Source organism: Microcaecilia unicolor, chromosome 4 (assembly GCF_901765095.1).
Source record: "Microcaecilia unicolor chromosome 4, aMicUni1.1, whole genome shotgun sequence".
Classification (NCBI taxonomy): domain Eukaryota; kingdom Metazoa; phylum Chordata; class Amphibia; order Gymnophiona; family Siphonopidae; genus Microcaecilia; species Microcaecilia unicolor.
This window is the reverse complement of record NC_044034.1, coordinates 292,784,373-292,811,626: the sequence shown is the minus strand read 5'-3', so window position 1 is coordinate 292,811,626 and position 27,254 is coordinate 292,784,373. Positions and strand designations below refer to the sequence as shown.

Below are 27,254 nucleotides of genomic sequence, written 5' to 3'. Positions count from 1 at the left end.
GTGGACTGTAGTCTTGTGGCATGGGGGAGGGGAGATCAGGACCAGAAGGCTTCAGCAATTTTTTTTGTTATGCAGGCTCTGGCCAACATTCAGCTGGGACCCTCATAGCCATCATATGCGTGCCCGGGCTAAATATCGATTGGGACCTCCTAAACTTTGGCAGCCATCACTGAAACAGTTAGCCCTGGATATCCAGTACTGGTGCCCGCACATGGTCCGACACTGAATATCTGGGGTTAATTTAGCTGGTCAAAGCTAGTGTTTAAATAAAATGCTGACCACCACCATCTGAATAGTGACCCAATGGTGTTTAGTGTCTGTTCCAGATGACAGAAATCAGGTGTCTGGCCAGTCTTGAAAGGTGCTTATCTCACCCAGTTGTCTGTCACCTCTTTTACCAAATTCTTAGTCGGTATCAGCTATTTTACCAAAGCTACAACACTCAGCTCTTTTCCTAGCAAAAAAACAGTCAGGAGTTTCCTTATTTCACACTACCACATTCAGCAGTGTCTCTGGCTGATTATCAGGCTTATTTTCGAAAGAGAAGGACGCCCATCTTTCAACACAAATCGGAAGATGGGCATCCTTCTCCCAGAGTCGCCCAAATCGGCATAATCGAAAGCCGATTTTGGGCATCCCCAACTGCTTTCCGTCGCAGGGACAACCAAAGTTCCCAGGGGCGTTTCGGAGGTGTAGCGAAGGCGGGACTTGGGCGTGCCTAACACATGGGTGTCCTCGACCCATAATCGAAAAAAGAAGGATGTCCCTGATGAATACTTGGACGACTTTACTTGGTCCTTTTTTTGTTACGACCAAGCTACGAAAATGTGCCTGAACTGACCAGATGACCACCGGAGGGAATCGGGGATGACCTCCCCTTACTCCCCCCAGTGGTCACTAACCCCCTCCCACCCTCAAAAAAATTCTTTAAAAATATTTTTTGCCAGCCTCTATACCAGCCTCAAATGTCATACTCAGGTCCATTGCAGCAGTATGCAGGTCCCTGGAGCAGTTTTAGTGGGTGCAGTGCACTTCAAGCATGCGGACTCAGGCCCATCCCCCCCCCCCCCCCCCCCACCTGTTACACTTGTGGTGGTAAATGGGAGCTCTCCAAAATGCACCAGAAACCCACTGTACCCACATCTAGATGCCCCCTTCACCCATAAGGGCTTTGGTAGTGGTGTACAGTTGTGGGGAGTGGGTTTTTGGGGGGGTCAGCACACAAGGTAAGGGAGCTATGCACCTGGGAGCAATTTCTGAAGTCCACTGCAGTGCCCCCTATGGTGCATGGTTGGTGTCCTGGCATGTCAGGGGGACCAGTGCACTACGAATGCTGGCTGCTCCCACAACCAAAGGGCTTGGATTTGGTCGTTTCTGAGATGGGTGTCCTCAGTTTCCATTATCGCTGAAAATCAGAAACGACCAAGTCTAAGGACGACCATCTCTAAGGTCGACCTAAATTTCCAGATTTGGGCGTCCCCAACAGTATTATCGAAACGAAAGATGGATATACATTTTGTTTCGATAATACGGGTTTCCCTGCTCCTGTCTGGGGACGTCCTGCGAGGACGTCCTCAGGAAAACTTGGGTATCCCTTTCGATTATGCCCCTCCATGTCACCTATGTCCCAAACTGAACACATCACTTGTGTTTCAGGCTCAATATGCCAGCGGTATTGGTGGCTCAGCTATATTCTCAAGCTGAATGTGTCACCTTCTCAACCTCTATAAGTCAGCTTTATTCTCAGGCTATATAACTATGTGTCTTCTCAAGTTAAATAGTTCAGTTACCTGACCAAGCTGAATGGGTAAACTGTGTTATCCTTTCTGGTTTTCAGTTTCATTTCAGCTTTCATTTGGAATGGCCACCTGTATTTCAGGTGTTAAGTAGAATAATTTTGGCTTGAACTTTAATGACAAAAAAGAGACAAAGTAACCCTTTTGCAAAATCAAATGAGGAAAAACAAAACAAAAAGGGGAACAACCAAAGAAGTGCCAACCAAAGAAAATTTATTTAAGATGTCACAAGCAAAAATCAACTTAAAAAACATACAGTCCATAGGGTTCTATAAAAATGATATCAAGACTTGACACAGTCCTGCATTTTGGCGCTGATTAAAAACCAACAGTTCTGTGTGTTTTTTATTTTTTGTTGCCAACACAAATTGTTCGGGTTGTTAATCATTTTGCCATCACAGCCCAACAGAGTGGGGACCTGTTTGATGGTATTGTGTTTATATCTGTCTTTAAATAGTACAAGTCCAACTGAAGTGGAGAATCCTGAGGCCAGCGCACTGTGCGCCAAAATTGCAGGACTGTGTCATTTTGTCATTTTTATAGATCCCTATGGACTGTATGTTTTTTTAGTTGATTTTTGCTTGTGACATTTTTAATAAATATTCCTTGGTTGCCACTTCCTTGGTCATTTCCATTTTCGTTTTCTTTTTCCTGTCTTGAACTTAAACCTTCCCTTCTTGGGCACTGATTTGCCACATCCCCCTAGTCTGGACTGGTCCATATGGACAATATGTCTTACCTGATAATTTTCTTTCCTTTAGCCACACCAGACCAGTCCAGAAACCCACCCTTATTGATTAGTTGATTTTCTTTCTGCTATGTGGCATTTCTTGCTCTTTGTGTCTTTTTGGTAGATTTCATTACTCAAATTTTCAAGCTTCTTCAGCATGCTCAGTCTTACACATCTCCTGACTTGGTGAAATACCTGTATGTCAGTACAGCAGAGGTTTTCAACTCAGTCCTCGGTGCACACACAGCCAGTCAGAGTTTTCAGGATATCCTCATTGAATGTAATAGAGATATCCTGAAATTCCCGACTGGCTAGGTGTGCCTCGAGGACTGGGTTGAAAATCATTGAGTATATGTCTCCTTTATTGGTGAAGTTATTGACTGAATGAGATATTGTCTCAAGTTTCAATATTTACCATCTTAAGGGGTGAGCATAGGCGGTCGGTGGCCCAAATATTTGGGGAGGCTAAAGGGGGTGGGGTTAGGGGTGGGGCCAGGGGTGGAGTTAAATCCATAATTGTCTGATAACACACAGAAAAAATAAATAAATAAAAATAAAAGTCACAATTAATACCTTTTTATTAAATTTAGATATTAGATATGTATCATATGTCAAAGAATAAAGTGGTTGCTCAAAGCATATTCTAAGCACAATCGCTCAACTGCAAAACACTATGCACAACTTTGTGCAAAAACACACTCAGAACCTTACTGTACCATAAATATTACACTGGGCAGAACCTAATACACCAATATACCACCCATACGGAAAATGCAGACCATCAACAATATGAAACAAGAGATCATATCATCACAATTCTCATGTAGAGCCACAAAACACCCTAATTCATGTTTAATGTGGGATAAATTGCCATAAATAAGTAAATAAATATAAACGTTTAATGTTGAGCACCTGATTCTCAAAGTGGACATATTCCAAACACTATAATGAAAATAAAATGATCATTTTTACCTTTGTTGTCTGGTGACTTTTTCTGATCATGCTGGCCCAGTATCCGTTTCTGCTGCTATCTGTCCTCAGTGCAGGTCAGGAAGGTTAAATATTTCTCTAACAACCCAGGACACCTCCAGCCAACCCCCCCCTCCCCTGCTCTCCCAGCAGTAAGGTAAACAAACCATAAACCAATTTCTACAACTGGTTACACAAGGCTAGAGGGCTTTCACTGCAGCTCCTGCTGTGAGGATGGAGGTAAATCAACAATTTAAACCCCTCAGAGCACAGCAGGGGAGGCTTAGCCTCTCCAAGCCTCTTATACCGGGCGCCTATGGGGGCGAGTCACAAAGAACTACTTTTTCTGTCTCCATCTGCTGGTCAGTGGACACAACCCACTAGTCTGGACTGATCTGGTAGGCTGAAAATCAGCTATGACATTTTTTTTTGTGTATTATAAGGTTGTAAAGCCCTGTTAATGATTTTAGGAAAGAATGAATATGTACCAACTTCCATGCTCAACTTAGCCATCAGCATCGCTGCCCACCCCCACTCTACCAGTAAGTCTCACTCTATCACTAAGAAGCAGGAGGCTGCAGGGTGGCACAAGAACTGAACTGTTATCAGTGAAAATGTGAAACACCAGAGTACAGGTCACGCCCCTGTTGCAGGCTTTTCTCCTCTTTTGTGACTTTCTCTTCTAATACAGAAAGACAAACTTTTCTTTCATTATGAGAGAAATTTTATACCATATTGTGACCTATTTTACAAAAGGCAGCATATATACCTTTGTGCCATCATAAATTACCCCAGGGAAAGTAGGCACATTCATTTACACCTGCTCACAGGCAAGTGGAGAGAGAGAGAGAGAGAGAGTGTGAGAAAGAGAAAATTAGTACATTTACAAAAGTGCAAAGTCTGTGTCCAGGAATGCCAATTCTTCACCCATGGGAAAATCTGTGCATATATTGCATAAATATAGGGACTGTGGGGGTAATTTGATAAGGGACACATGCATACAACATGTGAACAGTGCATCTGCACAGGGCTCAAGGGAGGCGGGGGCTCCAATATTGTGTCCTATCCATTGCCTTCCCTACGACACAAAGGGTGGGATAGGCACATTTCCTGCTTAGGACGGTCCTGGAGACAGGCAAATTGAACCATAATAACACGACTAATGTGATACTGTGTCAGAAATATAAACATTTAACAGCACTGTAAAGCAATCATGTAAAGAATATCAATAGAATGCAAATGAAACCATGATAGGCAACATAGAAGACCATTCATGCAACAGATCTGATACTCATGATGTCAGCACAATACAAATGAAACATCTTGAGACCACACATTAGAACATTCAAAAAACATAGATACGGCACCAACAATGTTGGTACAATACAATAAACACCTCAATAGGTAGCCAAAAGGACAAGTGCAGTTAAGATATATAGACGGGACAAATGGGTTGTGATGTATGTGGGACACAGCAAAGAAACAGAAGAACAGCAACCCTTGCAGTCACACAAAGAAGTCAAACACAGTGAGGGTAACAACAGTAGACGATGTTCAATGTATTGCAGCTTTATTGTAACATCCAAGACTCGACACGAGTCGTGTTTCGGCCAAAAGAGGCCTTCCTCAGGAGTCTTCTATTGGAAGTATGGAATTCTTAACTTGCTTCTGCAAAATATATATGTTGTCTTATACCTTGCTGCTCACACCTCATAGAGCAATCGTAAATGCTGGAACTCTCTACATCGAGTCTTGGATGTTACAATAAAGCTATAATACATTGAACATCGTCTACTGTTCAATTATTTGTCACCTTCACTGTGTTTGACTTGTGATGTATGTGTACATTTTATAAAATCCATGGGTGTGAACATAGAGTACATGTACACACCTTCAGGATAGGTGTAGAAAAGTATCTACCAACTTAGAGCCTTTTCTAAAATATGGACAGGAGTGCTTATAGCAGAAGCAGCCATTTTACAAAGATACATGTTGAAAACCTGAATGGTAAAAACAGCAATTTACATGTGTAAGTGCTGACATTGACACCTGGAAGCTGGTCTTCCACAATCTATATTTATAGATGTCAGCACTTTTTTTTTTCTATTCAGGTACAATAGGTATTTGTTCTAGTCATTAGGCTGGAGGAGTAGCCTAATGGTTAGTGCAGCTCCTTGTGACTTTGGCCAAGTCATTTAACCCAGCATTGCCCAGAAACAAAAAAACTTAGATTGGGAGCCCTTTAGGGTCAGAGATTGTACCTGCTTATAATGTGTACAGTGAGGCATAAATGTAGTGGGACTAAAGAAACGGTTAAATACATAAGTATTGTCATACTGGGACAGACCAAAGGTCCATCAAGCCCAGCATCCTGTTTCCAACAGTGACCAATCCAAGTCACAAATAACTGGCACAATCCCAAAAAAGTACAAAACATTTTATGCTGCTTATCCCAGAAATAAGCAGTGGATTTTCCCCATGTCCATTTTAATATTGGTCTATGGACTTTTCCTTTAGGAATCTGTCCAAATCTTTTTTAAACCCCGCTAAGCTAACCGCCTTTACTACATTCTCTGGCAATGAATTCCAGAGTTTAATTACACATTGAGTGAAGAAAACTTTTCTCCGATTCGTTTTAAATTTACTACTTTGTAGTTTCATTGCATGCCCCTTAGTCCTAGTATTTTTGGAAAGAGTAAACAGACGCTTCACTTCAACCCGTTCCACTCCACTCATTATTTTATAGACCTCTACCATATCTCCCCTCAGCCATCTTTTCTCCAAGCTAAAGGGCCCTAACCGCTTTAACCTTTCCTCATAAGGAAGTCCACCTACTCTGTCTATTACTGAACTCTAACGCATTACCACTTGACTTCTCACTCCGGAAAAGAATCTTTAAAACTTGACTGCTTAATTTACTCTGTCATATACAAACTATACTGCAATACCACTCTGTATTTCTTAATGCGGAAATGGCGATCGCCATAACGGTACAATGTAAGCCACATTGAGCCTGCAAATAGGTGGGAAAATGTGAGATACAAATGCAACAAATAAAGTCATCCTATCCCCTTTATCATATTCGTCACCCTTCTCTGCACCTTTTCTAATTCCACTATATCGTTTTTGAGATGCGGCAACCAGAACTGAACACAATATTTGAGGTGCAGTCTCATCAAGGAGCGATACAAAGACTTATAACGTCTTCATTTTTGTTTTCCATTCCTTTCCTAATAATACCTAACATTCTATTTGCTTTCTTAGCCACCTTAGAAACACTGAGCAGAAGGTTTCAGCATATCATCAACAACGACACCTAGATCCCTTTCTTGGTTGGTGACCCTTACGTGGAACCTTGTATTACGTAGCTATAACTCGGGTTCCTCTTTCCCACCTGCATCAATTTGCACTTGCTCACATTAAACGTCATCTGCCAGTTAGACGCCCAGTCTCCCAGTCTCATAAGGTAATTTTTCACAATCCTCTCAAGATTTAACAACTTTGAATAACTTTGTGTCATCAGCAAATTTAATTACCTCACTAGTTACTCCCATCTCTAGGTCATTTATAAATATGTTAAAAAGCAGCAGTCCCAGCACAGATCCCTGGGGAACCCCACTAACTACCCTTCTCTGTTGAGAATACTGACCATTTAACCCTACTCTCTGTTTTCTATCTTTTAATCAGTTTTTAATCCACAATAGGACACAACCGCCTATCCAATGACTCTCCAATTTCCTCTGGAGTCTTTCATGAGGTACTTTGTCAAATGCTTTTTGAAAATCCAGATACACAATATCAACCGGTTCACCTTTATCCACATGTTTGTTCACCCCTTCAAAGAAATGTAATAGATCGCTGAGGCAAGATTTCACTTCACTAAATCCATGTTGGCTTTGTCTCATTAATCCATGCTTTTGAATATGCTCTGTAATTTTGTTCTTTATAATAGTCTCTATCATTTTGCCGAGAACCAACGTCAGGCTCACTGGTCTATAATTTCCTGAATCTCCTCTGGAACCTTTTTTAAAAATCGGTGTTACATTGGCCACCCTCCAATCTTCTGGTACCACGCTCGATTTTAAAGATAAATTACATATTACCAACAATAGTTCCACAAGTTCATTTTTCAATTCTATCAATACTCTGGGATGAATGCCATCCAGTCCAGGAGATTTACTACTCTTCAATTTGTCAAATTGCCCCATTACATCCTCCAGGTTTATTGAGATTTCATTCAGTTTCTCTGATTCGTCAGCTTTGAATACCATTTCTGGCACCGGTATCTCTCCCAAGTCTTCCTCCATGAAGACCGAAGCAAAGAATTAATTTAATCTCTCCGCTATGACTTTGTCTTTGTCTTCCCTGATTCCCCCTTTTACCCCTTGGTCATCTAGTGGTCCAACTGATTCTTTTGCTGGCTTCCTGCTTTTGATATACCTAAAAAATATATTTACTATGTGTTTTTCCCTCCAACGCAATCTTCTTTTCAAAGTCCCTCTTTGCCTTCCTTAACAGCACTTTGCATTTAACTTGACATTCCTTATACTGTTTCTCATTATTTTCAGTCGGTTCTTTCTTCCATTTTCTTTTTTTTCCCCATGATATTTTATTGGTTTTAATATAGAGTTAACAATACAGAACAATAAAGAAAAAGGCAAAATATGGTATTGCATAACAAAGAGAGTGTGCCAGGGAAATGTGCAAAGATATCTACAAGAACAAAATTACCCTTAGTAATAATTATCATCTAATTTGTCTCAACAGCAATTACATAGTAACATAGTAGATGACGGCAGAAAAAGACCTGCACGGTCCATCCAGTCTGCCCAACAAGATAACTCATATGTGCTACTTTTTGTGTATACCTTACCTTGATTTGTATCTGTCTTTTTCAGGGCACAGACCGTATAAATCTGCCCAGCACTAGCCCCACCTCCCAACCACCAGCCCCTTGATTTGTATCTGTCATTTTCAGGGCACAGACCATATAAGTCTGCCCAGCACTAGCCCCGCCTCCCAACCACCAGCCCCTTTATTTGTATCTGTCTTTTTCAGGGCACAGACCGTATAAGTCTGCCCAGCACTAATCCCGCCTCCCAACCACCAGCCCCGCCTCTGCCATCCAATCTCTGCTAAGCTCCTGAGGATCCCTTCCTTCCGAACAGGATTCCTTTATGTTTATCCCATGCATGTTTGAATTCCGTTAATATTTTCATCTCCACCACCTCCCGCAGGAAGGCATTCCAAGCATCCACCACTCTCTCCGTGAAAAAATACTTCCTGACATTTTTCTTGAGTCTGCCCCCTTCACTCTCATTTCCTGTCCTCTAGTTCTACCGCCTTCTCATCTCCGGAAAAGATTTGTTTCATCAGTTTCTCTTGTTAATCCATTAACCAATTTTCCAGCGAGCCTATCTTCTCCATAGAATGTGCCAGAGATGTTCACATCTCTACTTCAATTTCAGCCACCCAAGCTTACTGAGGAAGATGTGGGCTCAATGCTCTCTACCATTTTAGACTTGCCCACGGACCCTTCTCCCTCTTCTCCTTTGTTTTGTTGCCATTCGTTGTTCTATGCTATCTGGCACCACATGGTACGTGAATGTTGCACTAACCCAAGTAATTGTATTGTGGATGAGTCGCTATGTCGTCAACTTACTGCAAATTTATCTAGAGTGCACAAAAGCTGGGGAATGAAATGTCCTTCCTGCTCCACTGCTTCAGCTGCTGAAGTCCAAGATTAAACCTTTAAGTGTCCTAATAAATGTCCTCACTTCTTTAACAAATTTTCTCTTGCTTTCCTTAATACATTTGACTCTTTGTTCCTCCCTACCAAGTATTAGAACCACGCAAGATGAACTTAACTGCAAACTGCCAAATGAAGCATGATCATGTAAAGATTATTTGCAATTTAGGCATCTGGTTAAAGTTTGGTGATTTCAGCAGACTTACCCTAGATAAGCTGAAACAAGATGCTGAAAGGGAAAGATGAGTGACATCATATTTGGCGGGGGTTAGGTGGCAGATAGAATTTGATGTAGATTGACATTTTATTTTTGTAATATTCAACTTAAGTTGTATAGGTGGGGGTTGAGGGAGAAACTGAAGGTTGGTTGGTTGGTTGGTTGCTAACTATAGCTTTTGGGGGGGGGGGGGGGGGGGAATCTGAGGAAAGCTGTATAAAAGTGAAGTAGAGGCACAGAACGGCCATCGTCAGATACCCTTAGCAGCAATATACCCAAGTTGCAGGAGGTGGTGGAAATGGATTTATTACAGCATCTTATGTAAACAACATTGCACTTCATGTGTAATCAAATAAAGCTGCTGTGATCATTTTTTCATCCAATAAAAAAAAAACCTGTGTGTATATAGAATAGTGTGCTTGTTGCCATAAGAATTATGATGGAAGGGCAGGTCAGGCATATCGAAGAGTATAGCGTTCCTATGAGTAACAGAAGGCTACAAATTAATAGTATTTAAGTCAGATGAAGCACTGATGATCATACTATCATCATGGAAATTGTTCATTTATGCTATCTACCACAAAACTGAAAACAAATTAAAAATCCAAATTCAATGTATTCTTTGGTACAAAAAATTCTTACTGTATTTCATAGCTGTACAATGCTAATATCTGAATCTAAAAGTCAACAAGTAATATTTTAAATACACTACACTTTTTATCATAACAAAAAAGCTAGTCAAAACCACACTTTGCATAACAAATCCCAATTTAACCCGTATATCTGCTTTGCTATCTTGGTAAGTTGATCTATTATCACATTGGACATCTTTGTTACTGAAATTTCAATACACTTAAAAGTTAAACAAAAACTCAACTACCCAGCTTAGTTGGCAGGTAAATGCTCTTCAGATCAAAGTACAAGATGCTCTTGGTTTCTGCACGAGAAGGCAATAAGCAACAGGCAAAACTGGAAGAGTCCAGCAATTCTGTAAATTTATACAAACATCCCTTGGTTACTAGTAACTGTGAATCACAATTATGGGCTTGAAGCTAAATATGAAGCAACTGGAGACCATAAAACATTTGTCTTAATTATTGAGCCTGTAAGACTTGCTGAGGCCAATTCAAGTTTATGATATAACAAAACAGATTGCCACCAAAAGTGTTCGTTTAGTAACAAAGAATTTTTCCAATTAGTAAGGATCATATGCTGTGCTACTGTAATTAGAATATCAAATAATCTACTATTATGAGGAGAGAAAATGAAATCTGCAGAGCAGGATTTAAAGATTACTAATGATGGAGTTAATGGAATGTTAGATTCAAATATTTTACAGATGACACACCAAATTGCTTTCTAAAATACTTGTATGAGAGGACATTTGAATATCATGTGCATTAACGTTCCAGAGGATAGATTACAGTGCCAGCAGGTATTTGAGGGTGATAAATGTGCAGAATGTAGCTCGCCTTTCTTCCATTTTCTAAAGGATTGTCTTTTAGCTCTAATAGCTTCCTTCACCTCACTTTTTAACCATGCTGGCTGTTGTTTGGTCTTCCGTCCTCCTTTTTTTAATATGCGGAAATATTTGGCCTGGGCTTTCAGGATGGTATTTTTGAACAGCATCCACGCCTGATGTAAATTTTTGACCCTCGCAGCCACTCCTCTACGTTTTTTTTTTCACTGTTCTCATTTTATCATAGTTTCCTTTTTGAAAGTTAAATGCTAACATATTGGATTTCCTGTGTATACTTACTCCAAAGGTAATATCAAATCTGCTCATATTATGATCAGTGTTATCAAGCGGCCCCAGCACCATTACCTCCCACACCAGATCATGTGCTCTACTAAGGACTAGGTTTAGAATTTTTCCTTCTCTTGTCAGCCAGGGGCGTAGCCAGACAACAGATTTTGGGTGGGCCTGGTCCACCCAAGCCCACCTGTGGCTACGCCACTGTTGTCAGCTACTGTACCAGCTGCTCCATAAAGCAGTCCTTGATTTCGTCAGGGAATTTTATCTCCCTGTCATGTCCTGATGTTACATTTACATTTACCCAGTCTATTCATCCTGGCCAGGTGGACGGTAGTGCACTCCTATCACTGTCCTTTTCCCCTTTACACATGGAATTTCAATCCATAGGGATTCCAAGATGTTTTTTATTTCCTGCAGAAATTTCAATCTATTTGATTCAAGGCCCTCCTTAACATACAATGATACCCCTCCACCAAGTCGATCCACCCTATCAATAGGATATAATTTGTACCCCGGTACAACAATGTCCCACAGGTTATCCTCCTTCTACCAGGTCTCAGAGATACCTATTATATCTAATTTTTCATTTAGTGCAAAATATTCTAATTCTCCCAACTTATTTCTTAGGCTTCTGGCATTCGCATATAGACATTTCAAGCTATTTTCGAGTTTTTCAATAATTTAAAACTTGCTAAAGTATAAAGGATATTAGCCTAATATAGAAAATGTCTTTTAGCTTATCAGTAGGGGCATAATCGAACGCGAATGCCAATCTCCATGGGTGCCTATATCCTTGGGCGCCTATTTTTGTGAACGGGACAACCCATATTTTCGAAAAAAGATGGGCGCCCATCTTTTTTCCGATAATACGAAATGTGCGGGGCAAATGCCTAGGAGTTGGCCGTTTTTCAGCTGGTTGCTATCGGTTTTCAGCGATAATGGAAAACGAAGGCGCCCATCTCAAAAACAAACAAATCCAAGGCAATGGGTCGTGGGAGGGGCCAGGATTCGTAGTGCACTGGTCCCCCTCACATGCCAGGACACCAACTGGGCACCCTAGGGGGCACTTTTACAAATTAACAAAAAACAGTAAAAGAGCTCCCAGGTGCATAGCACCCTTCCCTGGTCTGCTGAGCCCCCCAAAACCCACTGCCCACAAGTCTACACCATTACCATAGCCCTAAGGGGTGAAGGGGGGCACCTACATGTGGGTACAGTGGGTTTTGGGGTTTTTGGAGGGCTCAGCATTAACCAGCACAAGCATAGGTGTAGTTTGACTGTTTCATTTGGGGGGGGGGGGGGACAAAGGAAGGGGCGGGGCATATTAGCATATTCGTTTGCATATATGTATATGCAAATTATGCTAACATGGAGGAAGGAAGGGAGCACGAGCTGGCTTTTTTTGGGGAATAACCATAATGAATATGTATGAGATATCTCATACATATACATTATGGTTATTCCCAAAAAAGCCAGCTCTTTCTCCCTTCCTTCCTTCCTTCCTCCTTACCCAGCACTCCCTCTTCCTCACCAGTAGTATTTCCCCCACCCCCTTTCCCATACCATAGATGCACATTTCCAAAAGCTGACATATTCCAATTAATAAATTCTGAATAAAATACTTTTTTCTACCTTTGTTGTCTGATCATTTCGTTTTTCTATTCGCTTTGGTCCCAGTGTCTTCTTTCCATTTGATATTTTTTCACTCACCATGTCCACCATCCTCCTGTGTCCTTATGCGTCCAGTCTACCATCTGTAGCCCTGTCCCTATCCTTCCTCCAGTTTCAGTATCTGCCCTCAAAGTATTCCGATTCAGCCCTTAAATGCATGTTTTCTCTCCATCCATATCCAACATTTCTCCTCACTCCCCTCCCCTCCATCCATCTATGTGCATCTACTTCCTCTGTCTTCCTTCCCCTCCATCCATGTCCAGCATTTCTCCTCTTTCCGCTTTTCCCTCCATCCATCCAGGTCCAGCAATTCTCCTCCTTCCCCTGCCCTCCACTCCATCCAGCAACTCTCCATTCTCCCCTGCCCTCTCCTTCATCCATCCATCTCCAGCAAATTTCCTCTCTGTCCTTTTCCCTCCATGTATCCGTGTCCAGCAATTCTCCTCCTTCCCCTGCCCTCTGCTCCATCCAGCAACTCTCCATTCTCCCCTGCCCTCTCCTCCATCCATCCATCTCCAGCAAATTCCTCTCTCCCCTTTTCCCTCCATCTATCCGTGTCCAGCAATTCTCCTCCTTCCCCTGCCCTCCGCTCCGTCCAGCAACTCTCCATTCTCCCCTGCCCTCTCCTCCATCCATCCATCTCCAGCAAATTTCCTCTCTCCCCTTTTCCCTCCATCCATCCATGTGCAGCAATTCTCCTCCTTCCCCTGCCCTCCGCTCCGTCCAGCAACTCTCCATTCTCCCCTGCCCTCTCCTCAATCCATCTCCAGCAAATTTCCTCTCTCCCCTGTCCCTTCCATCAATCCCTGTTGTCCAGCAATTCTCCTCCTTCCCCTGCCCATCCTGTTTCTGTCCATCCCCTTCCCCCTTCTATCCAGCGTCAGAGCGTCTCCCCCCCTCTCTCCCCCTTAGCAGCATCTGTAAAACAACGTGGATGCAGCAGCTCACAGGTTTGCTTGCTGTGTTAACTGAACGGCGACGGCTGCGCGGGGGAGTGGAAACAGTGATGCCTGCCTTACTTACAGTGGACGAGATAGGCTGGCTCACACTTCCATTCCACTCCCGAAGTTGCAGCGACGAACGGGCAGGCAGCGCTGTGGTAGTAAAATCAACAAGGAGGCAGGTTCGACTCCGCCCTTCACTTCCCTCCTGCCCTCTGCGTCCCGCCTTCCTCTGATGTCATTTCCTTTCGGGCGGGACGCAGAGAGGGCAGGAGGGAAGTGAAGGGCGGAGTCGAACCTGCCTCCTTGTTGATTTTACTACCGCAGCGCTGCCTGCCCGTTCATTGCTGCGACTTCAGGTAAAAAAGTCACCATTCCAGTCGTCCTCGTTTGGGGGGGCAATGCCCCCCTCGCCCCCACAGTCTACGCCCATGAGCACAAGTGTAACAGGTAGGGGGGGATGGGCCTGGGTCCACCTGCATGAAGTCCACTGCACCCACTAACAACTGCTCCAGGGACCTGCATACTGCTGTGATGGAGCTGGGTATGACATTTGAGACTGGCATACAGGCTGGGAAAAAAAGTTGTTAAAGTTCTTTTTTTTGGTGGGAGGGGGTTAGTGACCACTGGGGGAGTCAGGGTGGTAATCTGGTCATTTAGGGCACTTTTTTGGGACTTGTTCGTGAAAAAAAAAGGGTCCAAAAAAAGTGACCTAAATTCTTGCTAAAAACGGCTATTTTTTTCCATTATCGGTGAAAGTCGCCCACTTCTGTTCGGCCGATAACCACGCCCCAGTCCAGCCTTCACCACGCCTCTGACACGCCCCCGTCAACATTGGCCGTTTCCTCGACGGAGTGCAGTTGAAGGCGTCCAACATCGGCTTTCGATTATACCGATTTGGCCGCCCACGGGAGAAAGACGCCCATCTCCTGATTTGGGTCGAAATATGGGCGTCTTTCTCTTTCGAAATTAAGGCGGATGGTATACTGTGTGATTTATTGAATTTCCTTCTTAGATGGTAATGAAATGTATTAAAACTCTGTAAGAGCACTCCTTGCTTGTTAACCTAATTACAATAACTGACTATAAATGAAGAGTTGTGCTAGGGGTGGGCGGGATGAAAACTAAACTAGGTCCTGCAGTTTAAAACTATGAGAAAAGGATTGTACACTATCCAGCTCATTTTTGAAAGTGATCGCCGGCCATCTTCCGACACAAATCGGGAGATGGCCGGCAATCTCCTGAACCCAGCCAAATCGGTATAATCGAAAGCCGATTTTGGCTGGGTTCAACTGCTTTCCGTCGCGGAGCCAGTGAAATATCAAGGGGGCATGTTGGTAGGGTAGTGAAGGCAGGATGGGGGTGGGACAGGGGCGTGCTCACAAGATGGCCGGCTTCGCCTGATAATGAAAAAAAAAACAGGCTTGTAGAGCATTTCACCGGCTGTACTTGGTCCCTTTTTTTTCACGACCAAGCTTCAACCTCAACTCACCAAATGACCACTGGAGGGAATCGGGGATGACCTCCCCTTACTCCACCAGTAGTCACCAACACCCTCCCACCCAAAAAAATAATTAAAAAAACATGTTTTTGCCAGCCTCTATGCCAGCCTCAAATGTCATACCCAGCTCCATGACAGCAGTATGCAGGTCCCTGTAGCAGTTTTTAGTGGGTGCAGTGCACTTCAGACAGGTGGACCCAGGCCCATCCCCCCCTATCTGTTACACTTGTGGTGGTAAATGGGAGCCCTCGAAAAAACCCCAAAACCCACTGTACCCACATGTAGGTGCCCCCTTCACCCATAAGGGCTATGGTAATGGTGTAGAGTTGTGGGGAGTGTGTTTTGGAGGGCTCAGCACCCAAGGTAAGGGAGTTATGTGTTCTGTCCCCTGACAGCCTGGCACTAGTTATAGTGTGACCCTATTCTGTGTGTGCTATTCTGACTCCTAAAGATCTTGACTGCTGCAGTCTTCACTGCTAAGATATGTGTATGAGCAATGCATTGTGTGTAATGTAGTTCACAGACAACACAACCCCACTTGCCTGTCTGTATAAGATCTGTTACTACTGGTTGTGATGCTGCTTAGATCACTCCTCTGTCTCAGCCAAGCTTGGCTTCTTTGTTTACGTGCCAGCACTTCCTGGCCATCCTTACTATCTCTGTCCCGAGAGGTCAGCCAGGTATGACCTTTTCCTTCAAACAGGGGCTGCCCCCTAGAGCCGCCCTTGCCACTCGAGGGCAGGCTTTGTCCCTATTGGCCTTTCTACTCCTTCTCCTCTGAGTCTGTATGAGCTTCTGGCTCCTCCCCCCCGTCCATGAGGAGGACAGTATCCATTTTGCTCCAGGACAAAGCAATGATCCTGTTGTAGCTCTGGAAAAGCACTAGTCTTTTCACCCTGAAAATACCCTCCTAAAAGAGGGTACTGCACTCCCAAACACCTAACTTCGAGCTGCCTCTATCTGTGGAACTACTTTTCTTATCTCTGCAACGAGCTGATCCTGGTTAAACTTCTACCTTCTCTTCACTGATACAGCTCACAAAACTGAGTAATCATCTATGTTATTCAATAAAGGAACTTCAGAAAAGAACAAGAGATTTAGGTGTGTTGATGTGCTAGGGGTTTATATTTCAAGATATTGAGACTTACAGCTAAATAACTCTTAAGAAACAGCTATACAAGTCTCGAGAGACTTGACACTATGCACCTGGGATCTATTTTTATTTTTTTTTTTCAAATTTTTAGAAATTCCCCCTAGGGTGCCCGGTTGGTGTCCTGGCATGTCAGGGGGACCAGTGCAGTACAAATGCTGGCTCCTCCCATGACCAAATGCCTTGGATTTGGCCAGGTTTGAGATCGCCGGCATTATTTTCCATTATGGCCGAAAACCGATGCCGGCCATCTCAAACCCGGCGAACTCTGACATTTGGCCAGGCCCAACCGTATTAGCGAAAAAAAGATGGCTGGTCATCTTTTTCTAAAATACGGTTGGCTCTGCCCACTTATGGCGCCGGCCCTGAAGATGGCTGGCCAGCTATTTGGCCGGCGCCGTTCGATTATGCCCCTCTATGGTTATCAATAGAAATCAAACAAAATAAAACATGGAAAAGAAAATAAGATGATACATTTTTTATTGGACATAACTTAATACATTTCTTGATTAGCTTTCGAAGGTTGCCCTTCGGAAATAAGCAAATGTGTTAGCTGACAGTGTATATAAGTGAAAACATTCAAGCATTACTATGACAGTCTGACAGAGTGGGAGGATGGGGGTGGGTAGGAGGTATGCATGGGGACATCAAAGCATATCATTGATATTCTAACAGGAGGGTGTGGATAGGTGAGGGGTGGGCTGATTAACAGAGAAATACACCTTTTATGGTTTATAATGGGCTAGGAACCCCAGATCCTTGTTAAGTCCTTTCAATCATTCTGACTTCAAAGGTCTTACGTTCTTTTATGGTTTTAAAGTTACCTTTCAGGATTCTCACAGTGAAGTCACTGGTACAGTGTCCTGGTCCTGTAAAATGTTGACCAACAGGGATGGGAACCCTACTGGCACCAGTATTGTTCATGTGATGTCTATGTAAATTGAATCTTGTCTTAAGCATCTGGCCTGCTTCTCCAATATAGCATCCTTCGTTACATTTTTTACACTGAATGATATATACCACATTGGAAGATGAGCAAGTGAAAGATTCCTTTATGTTGAATGTCTTTCCTTTGTGGATGACTGTGGGGTCCTGTGAAATATTTTGGCATAGTTTGCAACTGGATAAATTACAGGGAAGTGTGCCCTTCTGTTCCTTTTCAGTCTGTGATGGAATTTTACCACTGATTAGCTTGTGTTTTAAGTTGGGTGGCTGTCGGAAGGCCAGTACTGGTGGGGATGGGAATATCTCTTTCAGTAATTCATCCTCCTGGAGTATAGGTAGTAGATCTCTTATGATTTTCCCCAGTTTTTCCAGCACTGGATTGTATGTCACTACAAGGGGTATTCTGTCTGTGGATTTTTTCTCCTTGCACTTTAGCAGATTCTCCCTGGGTGTTCTCCTTGCCCCTCTATGGAAACTAGTTAATAAAGCTTGCTCTTCTCTCTCTTTCTCTCCCCCCGCCCCCCTCTTTAATACTAAACTATTTCCTGCAGTGCCTGCTAGAGGCTATCTGTTAATGCTGTGGTACAAAGTTCAAGTTTTAAAACTAGGGGGAAAAGAGTATGGAGATTAGTTGATAAAAGTTTGCTTTTTTATATTTTTATTCTGCCTATCACTAACCTACAATTCCTCCTTTAAACCCCAATCTTTAAGTTCCCAATGCACAAAGCAAAATATTGTTCACTTACCAGAGAAATGTCCTCTTCTCTCAGAACTTCTCAGACAGAAAGTTCAGTGGGACCTTTCCTCTTTATGTAATAGGCTACTCCTTCACTTACATGTACATGAAGCTAATAATAAAAGCCTCAAAACTTATTTTCAAAATGGAATTTGCTCAAAGGAAAGAAAAGTGAGTAGTGGAGTGCCTTAGGGATCAGTAGTGTGGCTGATTCTATTTAATATATTTGTGGGCAACAGTGCCATAGGATTAGAAGGAAAAGAATGCCTTTTTGTAGACATCACAAAGATTTTCAACAAATTGGACACCCTGGATGGAGTGGATAATGTGAGAACTTATCTAGAACTGTTAGAGGAATGGTCTAATGTTTGGCAGTTAAAATGTAATGGAAAGACGTGCAGAATGATGCACCTGGGGTATAGAAATCCAAAGGAGCTGTATATGCCAGAGAGTGAGAAGTTGATATGTATGGATGGGCAGGACAAATTGCTTGTTCTTTTGACCGCTGTCGGTGACAGGGTGCTGGGCTCTATGGACCCTTGGTCTGTCCCAGCATGGCGATGCTTATGTACATATGACCAGGAAAGGGACCTTGGGGTGTTCTTTTCTGAGGATCTCAAGATGGTGAAATAATGTGATAACGGGTGCAATAGCCAGAAGGATACTGGACTGCATTGAGAAATATAACCAGCAAAATAAAGGAAGTGTTAATATCTCCTATACAAGTAGTTAGTGAGGCTCCATTTGGAGTATAGTGTTCAGTTTTGAGGCCATATTTATTTATTTTATTTATTTATTAGGATTTATTGACAGCCTTTTTGAAGGAATTCACTTAAGGCGGTGTACAGTAAGAACAGATCAAACATGAGCAATAGGCAATTACAGCAGTAAAAATATTCAAAAACAATACAAAGTATGGCATAGAGGGGCATAATTGAACAAAAACGTCTATCTCCATGGGCGTTTATCTCCGAGAACGGGTCCGTGAAGGGGCGGACCGAACCGTATTTTCGAAAAAAATAGACGTCCATGTTTTATTCAACAATTTGTGAGCTGGGCTTTTTTGTTTTTCAGTGATAATGGAAAATGAAAGCGCCCAGCTCAAAAACGAATAAATCCAAGGCATTTGTTCGTGGGAGGGGCCAGGATTCGTAGTGCACATGCCAGGACACCAACCGGGCAGCCTAGGGGGCACTTTTACAAAAAAAAAAAAAAGGTAAAAGAGCTCCCAGGTGCATAGCACCCTTCCCTTGTGTGTTGAGCCCCCCAAATCCCCCTCAAAACCCACCGCCCACAAGTCTACACCATTACTATAGCCCTAAGGGGTGAAGGGGGGCACCTACATGTGGGTACAGTGGGTTTGGGGGGGCGGTGTGAAGGGCTCCCATTTACCAGCACAAGTGTAACAGGTGGGGGGGGGGGATGGGCCTGGGTCTACCTGCCTGACGTCCACTACACCCCCTAATAACTGCTCCAGTGACCTGCATACTGCTGCCAGGGAGGTGGGTATGACATTTGAGGGTGAACATAAAAAGTTGTAAAACGGCATATTTTTGTGGTGGGAGGGGGTTTGTGACCACTGGGGGAGTCAGGGGAGGTCATCCCCGACTCCCTCCAGTGGTCATCTGGTCATTTAGGGCACTTTTTGGGGCCCTATTCGTGGAAAAACAGGGTCCAGGAAAAGTGCCCTAAATTCTCACTAAAAACGCATATTTTTTTTCCATTATCGGCGAAAGGCGCCTATCTCTGATCGGCCAATAACCATGCCCCAGTTCCGCCTTCACCACGCCTTTGACACACCCCCATCAACTTTGTCCGCATCCGCGACGGAGTGCAGTTGAAAACGTCCAAATTTGGCTTTCGATTATACCGCTTTATTCGTTTTTGTGAGATAAACGTCTATCTCCCGATTTGGGTCGCAATATAGGCGTTTTTCTTTTTCAATTATAAGCTGGATAGTATACCACTTACAATGTCAACACAATACGTAATAGAACATTATAACTGATAGCGAAAGGTAAAGCAAAGATGTAACATATAGATAGGTAAGGACGTAGGAAGAGTTAGAAAGTAAGGTGATTGATTTAAAGAAAGTTGCACATGAGGTCAGAGAGATGGTTAAATATTATCTCAGCTAGGGTAGAGTAGGGCATAAAAAGATTTGAAGCAATTCAGAGAAGGTGACAAAATGGTATGAGTTTTGTAACAAAACATATGTGCCTGTCTCTGGGCAAAGGTGACTAAAGTAGCAGATACAAAATGCTGAGAAAATTTTTCATGTCATGGGTCCATAAGCAGTCTACAAAGGTTACATATCTGAACTTATGTATCTTTAAAAAAATTCACATAAAAGGGTAGGGTTTGGACTATTTATTTACAAATTATTTGCTCTCACAGAATTCATTAAAACCTCATTTATTGTTTCTGGTGACATTAGACACATGAGAAGGAACTTGAAGATGTGAATATGTCTACACTACAGGAAAAGAAGAAGAAGATACAGATGTTTAAATATATATAAACAACTTTTCCAGATATGGACAAGCACAAGAACTAAAGGACATGAATTGAGGTTCAGGGTGGTAGACTTATGAGTAACATCAAGAAATACTTTTTCACAGACAGGGTGGTGAATACTTGGAATACCCACCCAGTGGAGGTGGTGAGAGACAAAAACAGTGACAGAATTCAAAAGTGAGTGGGATAACCATAAAAGGTCCTCAAATAGAAAGAAGATGGAATTGAAAGATAAAACTTACATGACCTCATGATGTATTATGACGGGTAGTACTGGTGCTTATTTGGTAACCTCAGTAGTTGGGAAGTGAGACCAGCGACACACAGAATTCTATGGTCTGTGTCCCATAAATAGTAAATAAGAGAGTATAGGGGTGTAAATGGAGTGCTTATTGAAACCCTGACGCAAAGCTGTTATTGGCTGGAAACATCCCATTGGTTGCTTTTTGAAATGTAATATAAGAAGCATGATCAAATAACTGCTGACAGCATAAAGTTTATTTGCACTCATTATTGTAAAGATAGTTTCTTAAGTGATATACTTAGGGGCCCTTTTACTAAGGCTCTAAAGTACCTACGCACGTCCACTGTGCATCAAATTGGCACTGCCACCCGACTACCATGTGCCCTGGGCAGTAATGCTATTTTTGGTGTGTGACCAAAACAAGCAGCAGAAAATATTTTCTATTTTCCACCATGGCGGTAATCAGTAGTTGGTGTGTGACCTTATCGCTAAGTCAATGGGTGGCGTTAAGGTCTCAGGCTGAAAATGGACGTGTTGTTTTCATTTTGCCACATGTCCATTTTCCAGCACTTTAAAAAAATCCTTTTTTTTTTTCCAGGCGCACTCAGGAAATGGACCAGCACTCGTCCAAAACACACGCTTATACCAGCGCAGGCCACTTTTGGGCAGGCCTTAGTAAAAAAGGGCCCCTCAGTGATGTATATGAGGAGTTTCTGGGTAGATGATTATAATCTTGGAAGGTAATAATGGACATCTGCGTTTACTTGGTGATAGCCTTATGCCTCACATTTGATTACTCCAGAACTCGAAAGGTGTTTTCTCTCCCACGATTAAAACATTTTAGAGATGGTATGTACACCTTCTATTTTATAAAGACAAGTAGTGCTATAGGCATATAAGGGGCAGATCTATAAGTTCAGGCCTAGAGTTATGTGCCTCTAATTGCCAGTTTTGCATGTAAGAGCCCTAGACACTATTCTATAAAGTAGCACTTATGTGCTATAGTGTGTAACTGCAACATGGGCAGTTAGATTGGAGGAGAATGGGCATGGCATTAAGTAACACATGCAAGTTACAGATTATTGTTAGTCAAGTGTGTGTCACTTGGTGCAATTAGGCACAACCATTTTCACCAGCCATGGAACAGGTGTAATAAGGTGTGCCAGTGCCAACTACTTATCATTTCTATAGTACTATTAGATGTACACATTATATGCAGGTACTTTCTCTGTCCTTAGTGGGCTCACAATCTAAGGGGATTTTTTTTGTACATGGGGCAATGAAGGGTTAAGTGATTTGTCTAGGATTACAAGGAGCTGCAGTGGGAATTGAACCCGGTTCCCCAGGATTTCAAGTCTACTGCACTAATCATTAGGCTACTCCTCCACTCCAACTTTTGCTAGTATTGTAAAACAGCTTAGGCAGGTCCATATGCCGTTATAGAGTCTGAGTTCAGCACAGGGCAGTGGGGTGTCTACAATGAGGGGCCAAGTTATAGAACTGCCACCAAAATACACACCTTCTTGGACTTCAATAGGTTTCCTGCTATAAAAATCAAGCCCTTTGTACGTGTGTATATCCCAGACAATTTGACAAGGGCTAGCTTGTGCATGCAGACTGCCCGACTGCACCCTCCTCTCTGTTCCACGTGCTCAAGGTCCTTATAAAATTTGTAGCACCTGATGAGTGCCATAGATATTTGCTCTACCCTTAACTCTAAATATTGCCAGCCCCCTCCCTCCCACACACACACACATTGCTTAGGTAAGTGCACCTACTTTTTGGTTGTAACATGGTGGTTGGTTTGTTATTATTACAGATAGACACAGGGGTCATTTTACGAAGGTGCACTAATGTTTTTACCATGCGCTAATAATAAAGACACCCATTATACACCTATGGGTGTCATCACTAGCACATGCTAAATCTGTTAGCTTACCTTAGTAAAAGGACCCCATAGAGAGGGGGTAAGAGGTTAGATTACATAATCCAAGTTTTCCCACAGGGGTGTCTGTGGCAGGAGAGCCATCAACTTTCTGTCCTACCACCTCAGCTATTTCTTCTGGTTACGTTGTTGTTCTGTCCATTGATCTTGCTTATGACTACTTTGTTCTCCGCAGCAAAGGATAAATTCAGTGGTACACTTCTGACATTGATCTTTGTCTACCAGCATGACCATTCCATTCTCTTGGCTGCCAATGTAAGAGCCTCGACAAGCAACTGATTCAAATTGCATGACAGATCCAGCTGGCTTTTGATAGAAGAAGTTCTCCTCATTGTCTAAATTTGTCATCTCCTGCAAAATGAAATGTATGTTAATTAGAAATGTAAGACACTCTTCTTGTTTTTGTATCAGTTTGCAATTTTTAAAAATCTCTTGTACAATTTCATTCTATTTCTTCCTCAGGGGGTAACTTCTAGGTTGCAGACTGTAGGAAGGGAAACCGCCTCTGAAGCCAAACCTTGGGGGGATGGAGATAGTTTCCTCAGATATATCCCTGGGTAAATACTGCACATCTATTTTAATATTTGTTTATTTATTGGGATTTATTAACTGCATTTATGAAAGATTTGTATATCTAGGAAAACTGTTCTAGCTGAAAACTGACCTTCTCTACCAGGCTTCCAACTGGGTTAGAGATGTTCTCTGTGATGTGCTTAGGTCAGGGAAGGTAAACAAATCCAATATACCGTATTTAATTTTTAAATATATGTATGCTATTTTGCCCATCTTTTCTGAGCACTGGCGGGCCAAAACTCAGAACCTAACGCCGGTGCTAGAGCCCATTAGTGCTGGACTAGTGCCGGTGTTATCCCGAGCAGAATGTTCAGAGGGCTCTAGCACAAGAAACGTGTGCCAAAGTTTAGTGCTAGTTAATAGACGGGATATAAATGAAATATATAAAATAGCATTTAAATAAGGTCAAACAGATGTTAATGAGGCGATTTCATATTCCTTCCCAAATGCTCAGAGAACAGTACACAAAACTAAGCTGCCCTAACCGCTGGAAACCTAACTCCAGCTTGGAGCTGGCATTAGGGTGTCTGAAGAAAGGATTTCCCATGATTTCCTCCTTAAAATCTACCAGTTTGATTGAATTTGGAAGGAAGCCCCTATAAGCCTCTAAGCTCTGGAGTGAGAAACATAAGTGTGCCAGTCCATGCAAAGCCAAAAATGAAAGCACATGTTGGTGCCTGTTGTCTGTGCTTAAATATAAGTCTTCCAGTGGGAAAAAAAATTAAAAGGCTTATTATTTAAAGGTGCAGAGGAACGGTGCTGGGTTTGCCTAGGCATGCTCACAAGAGCCGCGCTTACTGCAAAAATCTTGTGCACATGCTCCAGGCATGTTCCTCCCCCTTTCTTTTGGTCTCACAATGCAATTAGTGTTGAGTATCGGGAAGCTATTTTTCTGCACTGTTCCTGCACTATTCTCAAGCACTGTTTCCTATAGCAACAGAGTTCTGAGCATCGGCCTATAGATGAACAACAGCGGAAGAGGGTGAAAGCTCTCAGGATGCTGTGTCAGCTTCTTCCCTGCCTCTCTCTTCTGATTGCCTCAGTTTGCTGGACAAAATCAAATCAACAGTGAGAGGTGGGAATAATATTTTCCACCTCCTGCAAACAGCACAGGGGGAAAGTAGGTAGGAGAAGAGGGAGAGGAGTGAATGAGTGAAAGAATGTGGAGGTAGGGTACCATACATCCAGATCTCTCAGGGTATGTCCTCCTTTGCAGAGGACTGTCGGGGGTCCGAGTGTTTTTTTCCAGCCAGCCTATTTGTACGGGTTTCTGGGCTGGGGGCTGGCTGATGCAGGCAGGCCTTCTCTATTTCCCCGAACCTATCATGGCATGCCCTGGTGGTCTAGTGGCCTCTTTGGGGCTGGAAGGAACCCCACTCTTGCCTGTCCACTGCAGCTGACCTGCCCTCTGCCGCTTCTTGAAAATGGCTGCCGAGACTTCAAGCACAAGTCTGAAAATGCATTTCTGTTACTTTTATCAGTATTTTCACTGCTTATAGAATCTGGTTTTCTTGGGGGGGGGGGGGGGGGGGGTCAAGGTGACTCTGTGGTGGGGATGTGGCAGGGCAGTATTTTATTTTTTTGTCCTTTTTTTGTCTCCGAAAATATGGTAGTCCTATGTGGAGGGCAACAAGGGGAAAGAGCAGTAGAATATGTATGTGCATGTGTGAGAGTATGTGTGTGTGAGACTTGAGAGGAGGAGCAAGAATGTAAGTGTGGGGTCAGGGAGAAGAAAATTAAAGAATGTGTTAGGGAAAGTAGGATGAGAAAGCAATAATATGTGTTGGGGGCAGTGAAAAGAGTGAGCAAGAGTGTGGGTTGAGTGAGGGGTGATCAAAAGAGTAAGAATCCGGATAAGCACAAGATACAAGGTGGGTAAAGTGCAATAGAGATGACCAAACACCTGGATGAAATGAGTATTTGAGTGTGAGTGTACTGGGGACAGAGAAAGAAGAGAGCAACAGTGTTTATTAGAATGCAGTGAAAGGGAAGAGGAAGGGAGCATGTGAAAGAAGGGAAAACAAGAATAGGAAGCGAGGGGTGAGGAAGGGGAAAGAGGGGGAGTGGGAAGACAGAGAGAAAATTGAGAGGCAAAATTACAATTTAGGGGAGAGGAGGGCACAAAGATAGCTGTAGGAAGAAAGAGGTTTGAAAAAGGGAAAGATGACAGCATTTGCGAGATAGGAATGAAAGTGGGAAGGGGGAACCAGTGATAGTAAGAGACTTAGGAAAGGATGCCAGACTGGGAAGTGGGGATGGGCATGGGAGGAGAAGATGAAGGAATCCAAAGTGATAATATACTAATTTCTAAAATGGTAATCAGAATGATTCAAACTTGCAGTTTGAAAGTACTTTCATCAGCAGGAAAATGCTTTCTGGGTTATTAAGATATTTAAGATACTTTGAGACATTATCAATTCAGTCATAGGCGCCAGGTATAAGAGGCTTGGACAGGCTAAGCCTCCCCTGCTGTGCTCTGAGGAGTTTAAATTGTTGATTTACCTCCATCCTCACAGCAGGAGCTGCAGTGAAAGCCCTCTAGCCTTTTGTAAGCAGTTGTAGAAATTGGTTTATGGTTTGTTTACCTTACTGCTGGGAGAGCAGTGGTTGGCTGAAGGTGTCCTGTGTTGCCAGGGAGATATTTAATGAGGATGACTTCCTGACCTGCACTGAGGACATATAGCAACAGAATCGGATACTGGGCCAGCATGATCAGAAAAAATCACCAGACAACAAAGGTAGAAAAGATCATTTTATTTTCATTATAGTGTTTGGAATATGTCCACTTTGAGAATCAGGTGCTCAACATTAAAAGTTTATATTTATTTACTTATTTATGGCATTTTATCCCACATTAAACATGAATTAGGGTGTTTTGTGGCTCTTCATGAGAATTGTGATGATATGATCCCTTGTTTCATATTGTCGACGGTCTGCATTTTCCGTATGGGTGGTATATTGGTGTATTAGGTTCTGCCCAGTGTAATATTTATGGAACAGTAAGGTTCTGAGTGTGTTTTTGCACAAAGTTGTGCATAGTGTTTTGCAGTTGAGCGATTGTGCTTAGAATATGCTTTGAGCAACCACTTTATTCTTTGACATATGATACATATCTAATATCTAAATTTAATAAAAGGTATTAATTGTGACTTTTATTTTTATTTATTTATTTTTTCTGTGTGTTATCAGACAATTATGGATTTAAGCTCCACCCCTGACCCCCACCCTAACCCCACCCCCTTTAGCCTCCCCAAACAGTTGGGCCGCCGACCACCTATGAACTCAGTATAAAGTAAAAGCAGTGTTAAAAACCGCCTTCTATGGCCATCAACCTGTAAGTCCACGGGATAACATCTGAGTGGGACAGTTCTTGTATCTGCACAGGCTCTTTTTAACTATTGCTGAATAACAGGCTTAAGTGAAGGACAAGGAAAGCCTGGCTACCCCTTTCAAATGATAAAAAGAGCTTTTAGGAGGGCTGTTCCAACTCAAAATTATCTATAATATCTGACCCCAGTTATGAAAGAATCAGATTAGTATGTGTTCTGCTGTATTCCATGTGTGCGCACACTGTATGTAAAATCATTCTTTGTCAGTGGTCTGTATCGCAGTTGCATTCTGCTCTCACACTTGTGCCTTGCTTTGCATTTTGAAAAGCCATAATTGCAAGGTTAAATAATTACCCCACATTTATAAGTACAGATGACAGTAGAATCGGCAACTGCAATCTTGGGGTAATTTTATAAAGCATTTCCTTCCTGTAAAAAAAGGTTTTGCATGCAAAAAGGGGTAAATCTATAACTGAGGGCACATT

General features: G+C 42.7%; 1 protein-coding gene across 1 annotated transcript in view; it reads right to left on the bottom strand.

The window, feature by feature from the left end:
• Positions 1 to 22,254: 22,254 nt before the first annotated feature.
• The window catches only part of LOC115468078, a 36,713-nt gene continuing 31,713 nt past the window's right edge, over positions 22,255 to 27,254 (bottom strand). The window contains exon 6 of the mRNA XM_030199600.1: positions 22,255 to 23,218. Within this exon, the coding sequence (XP_030055460.1) occupies positions 22,976 to 23,218 (243 nt within the window). The 3' untranslated portion in view covers positions 22,255 to 22,975. The remainder of the gene's footprint in view (positions 23,219 to 27,254) is intronic.